Source organism: Melopsittacus undulatus, chromosome 5, assembly GCF_012275295.1.
Source record: "Melopsittacus undulatus isolate bMelUnd1 chromosome 5, bMelUnd1.mat.Z, whole genome shotgun sequence".
NCBI classification, from domain to species: Eukaryota; Metazoa; Chordata; class Aves; order Psittaciformes; family Psittaculidae; genus Melopsittacus; species Melopsittacus undulatus.
The window spans coordinates 7,364,014-7,376,631 of record NC_047531.1 but is presented as its reverse complement, the minus strand read 5'-3'; the positions used below and the strand labels follow the sequence as shown (position 1 = coordinate 7,376,631).

The 12,618-nt window shown below is 41.7% G+C and overlaps 1 protein-coding gene across 2 annotated transcripts; it reads right to left on the bottom strand.

Annotated features, from left to right (window-relative positions):
- Positions 1 to 893: 893 nt before the first annotated feature.
- KICS2 (KICSTOR subunit 2) lies at positions 894 to 10,858 on the bottom strand. Of its 2 annotated transcripts, XM_031048042.2 has the most exons (4): positions 10,542 to 10,857; positions 8,426 to 8,499; positions 8,211 to 8,347; positions 894 to 3,646 (listed from the first exon to the last, which is right to left on the bottom strand). In XM_031048042.2, exons 1-4 carry the CDS (start codon positions 10,774 to 10,776, stop codon positions 2,830 to 2,832), a joined length of 1,263 nt encoding a protein of 420 aa, XP_030903902.1. In that variant the 5' UTR covers positions 10,777 to 10,857; the 3' UTR covers positions 894 to 2,829. The 2 variants fall into 2 exon arrangements, with proteins under 2 accessions (XP_030903902.1, XP_005148122.1); XM_005148065.3 differs by having other exon boundaries at positions 8,211 to 8,499; positions 10,542 to 10,858.
- Positions 10,859 to 12,618: the final 1,760 nt, after the last annotated feature.

The following is a 12,618-nucleotide window of genomic DNA, read 5'->3' as shown; positions in this document are numbered from 1 at the left end:
TGGTGAGGCACTGGAATGGGTTGCCCAGGGAGGTAGTGAATGCTCCATCCCTGGCAGTGTTCAAGACCAGGTTGGATGAAGCCTTGGGTGACATGGTTTAGTGTGAGGTGTCCCTGCCCATGGCAGGGGGGTTGGAACTGGATGATCTTAAGGTCCTTTCCAGCCGTAACTATTCTATGATTCTGTATCAGTTCTAATGTAACCCCTCTTCAGCTTTACCCCTGCAGTTCCCATCAAAGCCACTTCCTACAGCCTGGATTTTCTGCTCCCCACCTTGTATTGAGACCTTACAAGGAAAGCCTCTTATAGACAAGACTCTGAAACCCAGAGACAGCTCCACAAAAGTTTCTCTCTCCTGCACCCAATTTTCTCCCACTGTTTCTCTGCACCTCTCCCATTTCCTCCCTTCTCACAACATGAGAGCAATGGTTATGGTTCCCTTGGTTCTTCATCTACTTAAATATTCAGATATTCTTACCCATGAGTCCTATGGCTCCTTTGGCCACTTCCCCAAGATCCTCTGAAGAAAACTGCAGAAATCACCCCAGCACTGAGAAGAAGCAATGCAAGTCTCGCCTCCTCCTGCACAGAAACATCACCTAGCACTCCTTCCCCATTCCCAGTGACATCACTTGCCAAGACCAGGTCTGCCAAGCAGTCACCTCCTTCTCCTCTCTCCCTAAAAAACACTGGGAACAGCCTCCAGACATTTCAGCAACTGGTGAAAGATGATGGTTTGCTGCAGAGGGTAGCAGATTTCTCTTTCACCTTCCTTTCCCTGCAACTCAGAAATGAGCAAGAAGGTGCCAGCGTCACACACAGTCTCTTCCCCCAAACTCCTCTCCCCTTTCCCACACATAGCTAGTATGACAGGGAAATACTGTAGAGACAGGCAGGATTTGTACAACACTTTATTACACTGCTGAAGACTGGGAATCAGTTCTGGCAACAGCCTCTTTTCTGTTACTCAGGCTGAGGAAGTCAATAGTACAATATTATTACGAGGTCACAGTCTGGAAGCACCACAAACTCTCTCAATACTGTGATTTGCAACTTTGTCCTGTTAAAAGAGCAATTCAAGCTGCAAAGCCTAATGCTGTTACAACCTGATGCCCTCCAGTGGCTGGTGTATTTGCAGCTCCTACAGTTTTCAAGTGCCAAAGAGCAGACTAAACTTTTGAGTGATACTGCAGTCAGAGTAAGACTTTAGGTGAAAGGCAGTAGCACAGGAAAGACAGTAGCACAGGTCTTCACAACAGACTAACATGTAATTATAGCAAAGCACAGAAGGCTCTATTTGGCACAAAGTATAAAGTCAGAATTTACATTCTAAGAACAGAACGTGCTTATGTGACTGTAAAGAAATCAGTAATTGCAGCAAGAGGCAAGATAAGTTACCATAACCTTTTGTGGAAGAAAAAGGGAATTGGTAAAAGCCATGTCTGCAGTGTTATCTTTTATATTTCAGTTTTAACAGAAATCAATATTTGCCTTAAACTCCTTTTTAAAACAAACATGATTATGTTATACCTTACACAGTGTCAACTAAGGATCTAACTTCACTACAAATAACAGTCCTCCTGAATTCCCATGAAAGTGCTTGCACAACTGCATAGCTAACAGTCAGAAGAACCATGCAATGTAAGGCTACAGGTACAGCCAAATGAACCCTTTATATTACTTGGAAATACTGATTCCCAAAAACAAAGCACTTTCAGGATAACTAGAAAGCATACTTTACATGATTCCCCAAACCTGCAGCCCAGTAGTGAAAGAGACATTTTAGAATGAGGTAATAATACTGCATAGGCTATCTATTTAAATCCAAATTCCAGAAGTGATTTGGCTTCGCTGTGAAATTATTTAAAACCGACCAGAAAGTAAAAACTTTGTACTTATAAAAATCTGAAAACAAATCCAAGTTGACCCTAACAGCAAATTAGAAAATAAATCATTTATAAAGGATATTTCCTATTGCCTTATTTTTTTTAAACTTAGCACGACAACGGCACAATCTGACAAGAGCTTTGCCGCTTTTTCCATGGAGCTGCTTCTTCTAGAATATGTGGCCAACCTCAGCTTGTCTCCTTCAGTTAATCTGAGCCAAGACTGGTGCTGGACACACAATGTCAGCACACTCCAGTTAACACTGGCCTTCCAGTCCATACTGCAGCTTGTCTTGCCCCAGCCTGTGTTCTGAAGCAGCGGTAAAGCTTTATGACACAGCGTGCTCAGAATACAGACTGATGCTTAACAGAGAGATCTCAATTATCATTTTAAAACATTTGAAAACTAAGTTATAATGAGCAGTAGTGCTTTTTGTGATTCTTATTTTTTATTTAAAATATGTTCTTGCAAGTTTGCTTTAATATTCCCTTTCATCACTGCTTATTTCCCAGAAATCATTCCTGTCAGGCAATGCAGTTTTCTGAAAAGATAGCATCTTCCATCCTCACCCCATTTTCAATAAACTCTGTAGCAGACAGTCAATGATCAGACTAAGATAAAGTGCATATATTCCTTTCTGATACAGGCAGCAGAGTTGCGGACTGAAAAAACAAATCATACTGAAAATTGAAAACCATGCCAAGAAAGAAATCCTGCTGCGGCCATTTAGCACCCCACAATTAAATTATATCACTGAGAACTGCCCAAAATTACTTTTCTTCAAGTGTTTGTTAGCTTAAAAAAAAAAGAACTTAAAACATTAAAAATAATGTTTCCTTTTTAATTAAGACTCTGAGAATCAGAAATTCCTATACTCCTTGAAAGCTACAGCTCCCCCAAGGCTAGCATACTGTCTTGGCAACTTGTAGAGCAGTTTGCATTTTACCCTTTGGATCCAGGCTTCAAGCTCGCAAAAGCTTTGGAGTTCTTGAGGGAATGTGAAATTTCATTGAGAAAAGAAATAAAATGATAGTCCCTTTCTGACTTCTTCGACTCAAAAATAACTACAATGGTAAAGTGAGGTTCAGGGCGAGTCAGAAAGTATGTGCTTTGGACTTTGTCATCATAGAAGTGAACAACTTTCTCCAAGCTGTTGAGGTCAGAGGTTCTGTCAGTCATAATCATGATTACATTGGGCCAGTGCATAACAGGCCTGTCGCTGGGCAGAGACACCACTGCAGGGTACTGATCAACTCCTTTGGGGGCTTCCCTGTAAGAATGGGGGTGATGATAACCGTGTCCCTGAAAACTCTCTGATCCACGATTGTCAAAAATTAAGGAAACATTGATGGCATCATACTTCCGAATGAAGCTGGAAATTTTCCCAAAGTAATCAGGATTTGTTTTAGCAGTCAGAGTTTTCATTTCGGATGCTGTTGTTTGTCGACTAAGGGCCTCGTGAAAGTAAAAGCTAAACTTGGCAAGAAGAATGTTTTTGAGCTTCATGAGCCAGAGGAAAAGGTGTGGAGGTTGTACAGCCTTCTGAGACTGCCCTCCAAACAGATGTTTCTTGGTCTCTCGCTGTTTCTCAAAAATTTGGCCCCAAGTCTGTAGTTTTGTGTGAGCACTGTGCAAGTTAACCAGGGATGGAAGGAACTTCCACTCTGAGATCTGAGCTTGGGCCTTTAGAAGATGTGCAAGCACATCTACTTCCAGCTGGAAACTGCTTTCAAGAGGACTAAGGATTGGATGATGAAACCTAGAAAACATAACATTAGTCAAGACATGAGAACTGCTGTACACAACAGTGAAATAATCAGATAGCATATGTCAGTTGACAGAAGACCAATCATCAGAGTGAAGTGTAAACCAAAAAACTAACATTGATTTTAAAAAAAGGTTCTTCTAACATAACAGAACACTTTGCACTTGACAAAAACATGTCAGACATTTTTCTATCAAAGCAATATTTGATCAGTTCAAGAACAATCACTGCTTATCTTGATCCAGGAACTCCTATAACACCATTTCTCTTTAAATTCAGGTGGTTTTGTTCCAATTTTAAATTCCTTCTGGTAGTAAAATATGTCTGGATAGTTCTGGAATACCAGTAAGACAATAAGTTAAATTAATGTTGTTATAAATTTGCTGTTTGATAGGGAAACTATGTGAAAGCAAGCTGAGTTTCTTTTGCTTTTTAAAATCGCAATAAAATTGTGATGGAAAATTAGTCAATAGAACCATGATTAACTGTATTTACCAACAAACCAAACCTCAAACTTCAAATCTTGGTGTACTAAAAGCAATGAAGGGCAAAAACATTTGGCAAGATTTCATCGTATCACAATGAAGGTGCTATAACAACCAATTTCTCTCGCTAAAAATTTAGGTCAAGCTCAGCTCTCAACAGATGCTTAAAAAAGAAAACTCACACAGCACCTCATCTACCAGGTAGAAATGTCACTGCACATCTTATTCACAAGAGTAATCCTACTATTACAACAAATTCTTGGTTAAATGCAATTTTATTGACCCATTCTATAGCTTTCTCGCTTTATTATTTCTAAACGTCAGGAAAAGCAGTCAATGTAGCCTCCCTCCTTTCTCTTGATACACAAATTACTTGTAAATTTGGGAAAAATTACTTTGAAAATTATATCATCAACAAATACATGCTTAATTAAAACTGCAAAACTATTCCAGTTATAGAAGCTAAATATGTAACTTTAGAAAAAATGAGTCTTCAGCAAAGGCAGAAGTGGCCTTTTAGTAAATGTGTTCCGTAACAGGCCTTTAAGACTCTTAAAGGGTCTCCAACAAAGCACAAGCAATAGTTCAAAGACAAGATTTGATGAGGTTTTGATTTAAAACAGATCTATCCAGTCACTTCAGACAAATATCCTCAATCTTTTTATTGCTTTAAAACAAAGATGTCTGTACTGAAGTCTTCCCACCTTTAACAGCTTGTCTTCAAAATGGAAGCAACTCCATTATTCTCCTCAGCTTCTAAGACACAACATACATAACCCATTTTGGAAACGGTTGGTTCAAAACCAAAATACTTAATTTTATTGCGGACCAGAAGAGAGAATGAGAATTTTAGGCTTTTCATCCCTTCCCCTTCTTCCCCATCCCTTTTCTGAATTCCCATGGAGCTTTCGCCAAAACATTATTCCTTAAACTTGTGAAAATTGTTTGACAATTTTATCTCTTTTTTTTAACAGCCACAATACACATCTTAAAAGGATTTAAAATGTAAGTCCATATTTATTGGTACAAAATTATATTAGGAATCATTTGATGCCCAATGTTCTGCAAACAGGCTAGGCTGAGTGACCAGCCATCTTTGTACACACTACGTGTCAGCAACCTTCCCATCTCCCACTGTAGCAGAGATTGCCATTACTGGTTACTTTGGTGGGCTCAGAAGTCCAAAGCATATTTAGATTTCTTTGAACAAACAAGAGTCAATTGAAAATAATACTCTGCTAAGTCAACATTATTTAATTCCGATGATTTTGGTACTCAGGAGAAAAACAGTTTCATTGCCATGTATTAGAAGGGGAGGAAAAAAACATTATACTTCGAGTTTCAACACACCTGCAGGCAGACCAAGGAAGTTATTCCTCAGTTCTAAAAGCAATTTAAAAAATTCATAAAATTCCACACTGCCAAGTCTCCTGGATTAACATTATGATGTATGGCTTCCCACTTCTACTTTGCTTTGTGGCTCATAGCTATTTTCATGTTCACTGCACAGCAGGATTTGCTAAACTGTTTTAATCCAAAAATAGACACCTCAGCCACAGCTGAGAAGCTTGATATAGTTGCAAAGTAAAGTACCACGTTATGTACTCTGTATATCTGATGTAATTGAGTTTCATAACACAGAAGCACCTGACAGAGCCCAGTATCACATAAACCAGACAGATTTTTACAACATTTCAATAAGCCAGAGTGTTAAGAACTTAGAAACACATTGGAAAATTGATTTTTTCCCCCAATCATTCTCAAAAGCAGAGGGATGCTACAGTTTTGTTTTGTAGACATAAAGCAGCCTCATTTTAAGAAGTTTTATTTCCTTCCATAGATCACACATGGTTTTTTTTACATTAAAAATAATTACATCAAAATAGTTTTACTACTTATTCATTTTACACTAAGCTTTTAAAGGATCCGGCTTCTGATGCTGGTTTAATTATTTCAGTGAAAACCCCACCCAAACCAACAGTTAAATCAGGAAAAGTTGCTTTTCCAGCTGTATTCTATAGCAAAACAGAGTCTAGTATTGGCTGTGTACAAGTCAGCAATAAGTAGTAAGAAAACAGCTTTAAACTGTTCAAGAGTTAATGATTTCTCAGATCCAGACAATGACTCTATTGTTGACAGTCAATTAATCCTGTCATTCCTTTACTATTATCTGAACAGCTATTTTTAGATGTAAATGAAAGAAACCAAGGCCCGAATTTATATACAGATCAGATGCCCTCTCTACTCTTAGCACAGGTAGCTGAAATAATGGCACACAACCTCAGCTACAAGTGAGGGATAGACTGACAGAGGGAAGAGGCTGGGTAAGTATGAGATTATTTGACCTTTCACTTGAGAGGGTCAACAGACTGTAAAACAGAAATGCCTTCCAGCCATTATACATCAGCATAACAGCCCCCAGAAACTAAGCAGAGACACAAAGAAACTAAAGGAGGGCCAAAGGAATGTAACATTATACCCACTTTTTTTCAGAGATACTCTGTGACTGGGGAGGACCACACAGTAGCTACTGAATCAGCAATAAAACATCTCAGAATGTGTCCATCTTAGATTGCTCATTAACCCAAAGCAAGATCATCAGTATTCTTCCCAGGGAGACACTGATTGTTTTTCTAAAGAGGTTATAATGATGCCTTAGAAGTACAGAGCTGTCACTGAAATTCATTTAAACAGCATAGCAAAACATTTCTTATGTAGAAGTCTCCAGTCACTTTGTCAAAGTGTCAGTTTTGGTTTTCAGATTTTTAACAGGGCTGTTTGACCCAGCACATGCTCAGAACAGATGGTGGTGGTCCAGTACAACAAATTAAGTTTTCAAAAAACTTACCTCCCTCTACTCTTTAATATGTATCTCACCAAGGAAAAAATACATAAGTTTCATTTTTTTATTGGACCAACTAACTGATATTATAAGGGTTCACAAACCAAGAACTGCAGGAAAAAAAAATCTCTAATAAGATCATATAGACTAGGCTTGATTTTCAAATAGCAAAAATCTGCAGCAATTTGCCTAAGTTATTCCTAAAAAAATTAAATAAGGGAGTCAACTGCAGTGCTTTGATTTGGAATCTCCAAAAGCAGCACTAAATTGTTTTGATTTTTCCTAGGTGTACACTTAAGAAATGGTAGCTGAAAAAAGACCTCAGAATATTCTCCCCAAATATCTTCTTAGACACTATTTCACCAATGAAGATTTAAAAAAACAAAAACAAAAAAACCCAAATCTACATTTTTAAGTTAACTCCCCACAATGGCTACTTTGTTTTGCTTTAAAATAGAGCACTAGAATTTCAGTCTGTTGACAGGCATTCAGAAATTCTCTCTTTTTTTAAACTGCCATCACTTTTAAGGCTCGTATGTGTTAGATGTGAAATACCCACCCCATGGTCATTTAGAAACATCCTGGAATTCTTATAACAGGAATTACTGGATGTTAACTTCTGTAACAGCAGTGACTCAGAGGTGCTCCTTCTACTGGCTTAAATACCTCTCAAGAGAAGTGATAACAGAGCACCCTAAAACCCTGCTAGGTAGACCTGCTACAGGTCTAAAAGCTACACCCTGCTAGGTGTAGCTTTTAGAATTAATAAGCAGACACATACTCTCATCTAAAAAGTAAAATCATCACACAATACCTGTTTTATTTATATATATCAGTTTTACTGAAGTCCATATGGAATTAAGTCTTGTTTCCTCTCTATCTTTAATGAAAAAGTGCAAGAAGTCTTAGCTCTTTTATAAGGAAAATGCCTCTTCCTCTCTACTGAATGTGAACGCGCTGAGTATTTATTAAGGAATAGGGAAGACAGCTCCCAGAACATGATGAGCACAAACACTCTCCCTTTTTTATTTTTCTTCTTCAGGAGGCATATTTTGAGACTTCATGCACCTGCTGCTGCTGACCAACATTCACTTCATGTGTGAACTCATGCAAGGGGCTCTACTGCTCAGCAGTCAAAGGACAGCAAAGCTTTTAGGCTTGCTTTGAACCTCAACATTTTTTATTTCAGATCATATGCCTCAGTACTTACTGCCAGCAAATAAGCACTGACCTTGAGCTGTATTTCTTTAAGATGGATTCCAAAATGTTTACCAGTTCCTCAGAGTTAATGAACTTTTGGGTGCTGAGCATGTACATTTTTTCGTAGAAGTCAGCAATTTCCATCCGAGCCTGAACAAAAAAACACAGCTGTTCAGACAGGTGAGAAAGCAGCTCTTCCAAGTGAGGAGCTGTTCCTCCTAGTGCATTGTGACCCGTCGCCACCACCTTCTTCAGCTCATTATGCAGAGATGTGTAGATGGTTCGGATGGAGTCCTTTCGGCTGAAGAATGACTGACCACCTGTTCAGATAAATATGGAGGTATTACCAAAATCCAGGGACAGCAAGAATAGACAGCAATACTGGAAAATCACATAGAACCATGCTTGTTTCCCCCAGGTGTTCTTAAGGTGTTTGATCACATTATTTATTTCTTTTTAATCAAGGAACAGGTTTCAGTGTATTATTCTGTAACTGAATTACACACAGGGTACACTCAGAAGTACTTTATAAAATTTCATGCAAGTTATACTTCTCTCAATTCATATTTCAGCAGTCAGTGACTGCTGCAAAACTACAACTCCCTCACATCTGACTCAGTTAGGGCATTTCCAGAAAACAAGGTTCCCCCTAAATTTGCCACTATGATACATGACTTGAAATATTGTTATCTGTGGAAGTCAGAAGAATCAAGTCATCATGAAATAGCCTCCACTCATATAAAATAACTCTGTATCTTTTCAAGAGAGTTCCCCTACCAATACCTCTTCAATCATGAAGCACTCAAATTTGCAAAGCAACCTTTAAACGGGATCCACCTAACATTTGTGTACAAACCAAATGCTTCCAGTCCCTACAACAATCATAATGTAAACTAGAATTCAAAGGGAAACCAATCACAGTTTATCTCAGTGAGACCACAGTGCAGGTTAATCCATAACTAAAACTGAGGGGGGAAAATAAGTCTCTGCTTCTTTCTGCTTAACGCTACTATATATATATATATATATATATAAATGACAAAAGTAGAGTCAAACTTTGACACTACCAAAAGACTGTACGAAAGTACTAACCTTATTTCATTACCTCTATTTACTCCTGTGGCACTCAACTTGCAGAGCAAGGACCACAGGGACTCAATCTGTGGAACTTTCAAAGATATTCCAAATTCAAGTTCCACTTTGAAACTGCTTATCTATTTTGCAATTGTGGATAGGCCTTTTCACTTCCATTTTACACACATAATAACCGAAAGCAACTTTAGCAATTTAAGCCAGAAAGGCAAAGAATTGACTATCAGGAAACGCTACCTTCCTATGCCAAGAGTGGCCCCCAGGCCATGAGCAGAATGAAGAATCATGTACTGTTGTAGCTCATGAAGTATATGAACAAACAAAACTTTGTCCCTTCTCTTGCCTGTTTTATCCTGCCTGCAAGCACCAAAGCTGCTTTCTAAAGTCAGCCCTACAAACAGACTGATGTCTGCAAAGATATTCTCATAAAATAGTTCCAAGTCACCACTTAAACACCAAAGCAGAATTCTCTTGATGCTTCACTGCATTACACATCAGACTCATACCCCTTGATCCGTTTTCCATGCCAGTCTGCAGTTCAAAGGGAAAATAAGCAGCTTTGCTCAGAGGGCAACATGATGACAGCTCATCCTGTGCCAGCTGGGGATTTTTCTATTCACATACTGAGAGAATGAGAAGCATCAAGTTTGTGGCCAAAACTTCCCGAGATCCTGCAGAGTCTACATGAATAACAATTTTTATGAGTCTGTCTCCAGCCCTGAGTACTTACACATGTGCAGCTCTAACATCAGGCCCTGGAACTATGACATGGAAAAGCTTTAAACCTCTGATCACCCCACTGAGCTCACCTTTGCCAGAATCTCAGCCAGAGCATCCCAGCACTGAAACACCCTTGGCTGTATCTCGGGAGCGGCAGGTAGGTGGCCTACCAGACAATAAGGAAATGCAGCGATCAGCACAGCTACCGTGCGACCTGCACTACGCTCTCATTTACTCGTTAGGGGCAGCCCAAATGGCACAGCCGATTTCTCACTGGGCCCACAGACACTTGCTCTTGTGTTTCAGACGCAGACACGCATCTCGCCGATGGCACCCAGCCCTCTGCAACTGCGGGCTGACAGCTCACCTCACCGGGCTACCATACCCACGGAGCTAAACCCGGGCTAGGCCGGGAGCAGGCGCGGGCGCTGCAACCCCCAGCAACGACCTGAGGCGTGAGGAGGAAGGCCCGGGGACCCGAGGAGCAAGGAAGGGGGGACGGCGTGAGGAGACGGGTCCCTCCCCCGGGGGTGCGCGGGCCCCGTGGTACCTAGCTTCTGGCCCAGGAAGGTCATGCTGTGGTACGCCTTCTCGGCTGCGGCCAGGTGAGCCAGCCCGGCCAGCAGAGACAGCCAGCTGGCCCCCGCACTCTTGTTGGCCTCCCGTTCCTTCTCCACATTGTCCTTGGCCTTGTCATAGGAGAAAATGCCCAGGTGGGAGAAGAAAGTCTCCAGCACGGCCTGCTCCACCGGCACCGGCGCGCCCAGCGGGATCGACTCCCCCATCCCGCCAGGCGCCGCCACAGCGAACACCACTTCCGGGTCCGGCGCCGCGGCCACGTGAGGGAAGAGGCTCGCACCGACCCGGCCCACCCCGCACGCCTGCCCTTGCCACGTGACAGAGAGGGGCGGGCAGGGGTGTGTCACGTGGTGGGCTGGGGCCGGTCGTGAGTGGTGTCCGACCGGCTTCCCCTCGGCCCGGAGCCGCAGAGCTGGGGGTCAGGAGGAAGTGCGGCTCCATTGGGTGAGCTGCTGGTGGGCAGGCCAGTGCTGTGATGCCCATTGGGGTTTTCAGGTTGGCCACACTGGCACTGGTTCCTGTAACAACGGTTCCTGTTCCTCCCCCCCGCCCCAGTTTTTATTAAACTGAATCTGAAGCCACTTCTGTGCTGTGCAGAAGCCATGAAGGGTGGAGATTGCGTGGAGACAGCACAGGTAGGATGTTTCTATACACGGATATGAGAGTTCCCTTCCTAGTGCCATGTCAGGTTGTGGCACCTTTTGCATTTGACTGTAAGTTTCATGAAATGTTGGAGTTGTTATTTTGAGTCTGGTGGTAATGTGAGTGGTAGTTTTGATGTGAGGAATAGTAACGGACTAAGGGAAGGGTGAAGAGTTTTCTTCAAACTATGTATTGGTTGTCTTAGTACAGGGAACAGGTGGGTTCTTGTTCTTGTTAGCCTTGTGGCTAAACTATAACCCAGAATAGGTAGCTGAAACACATTGTTTAAAGTCAGGGAGCCTTTTCCCTCAAGAAGAGGAATGTCTGACAAGAACCTGTTTCAGCTAGTCTCTATAAGACTTGAGGTTGCCAGCTGGGGAAACTGAGCCAAGGGTGAAAAGTGCATGGCAAGGAAGACCTCTTAGGTCATCCAGAAGACCCCAGCCCAAGACCACCAGACGGCAGTGCACAGGTGTAGAGGGGAGGGGAATGGTATTAATGATTTCTTGGAACTAATTGTAATAATCTCCTCCTATACTTGTAAAATCTGATGAATATATATGTTTGCATATAATAAATATCTAGCTTGTTGAGCTCTCGGTGTGCAAGTTAGGAGGAGCGATCCCCCTAGCACCCAGCGCTGGGATAAACATACCTGCTATGTAACAATTTTGTGAGTTATGAAGTTCTATTCCGTAAATCAGTTTGGATGCCAAGGGAACACCTGATGATCTGCAGTGAACTGGGACATTACTACTTATCCCTGCGCATTGCAGGGTGTTGGACTAGATGAACTATGAAGGTCCTTTCCGACCCAAATTATTCTATGATTCTAAATTGTTCTGTGTATTAAAAAGTTCCAAAACACAGGGTCTTACCAGTGACTTTATTCCCACCCTTTGGTGTTACCTGGATGTTACAAAGGACCCTCCAGCTATGCATTCATAGCTTTTCATCCCTTGTGAGGGGAGACCCCGAATTGCCCAGATCAATTCCCATATTTTTGGACCATGTTTTGAACAGATAGCATCCCTGAACTGCTCCCATGGAGGCAGTGAGGAACACAAAGCTGAGCTGCAGGGCTGTGAGGCTATGGAAGGGGGGCTGTTGTGGCAGCACGGACTGGTCCAACTCTTGCAGAACAGCCACCCCCTTAAGGTGAGAGCAAGGCCCTTGCTTGCAATCAACAGGCAGTTTTTGTCCCAGTTGAGTTGCAGCAGGTCTCCAGCTACCCCAAAACTAGGACATTCAGTTTCCTCTCTAGACAGTGTTTCCCTGCACTTTACGCCCACCTACATCTGTTTTTAAGATGACATTAGACAAAACACAGCCATCAATTCTGTAACTCTGGGCAAGACCCCTATAGTAATTAAACTGGCTGCCTACCTCTTCTCTAGGGAACACTC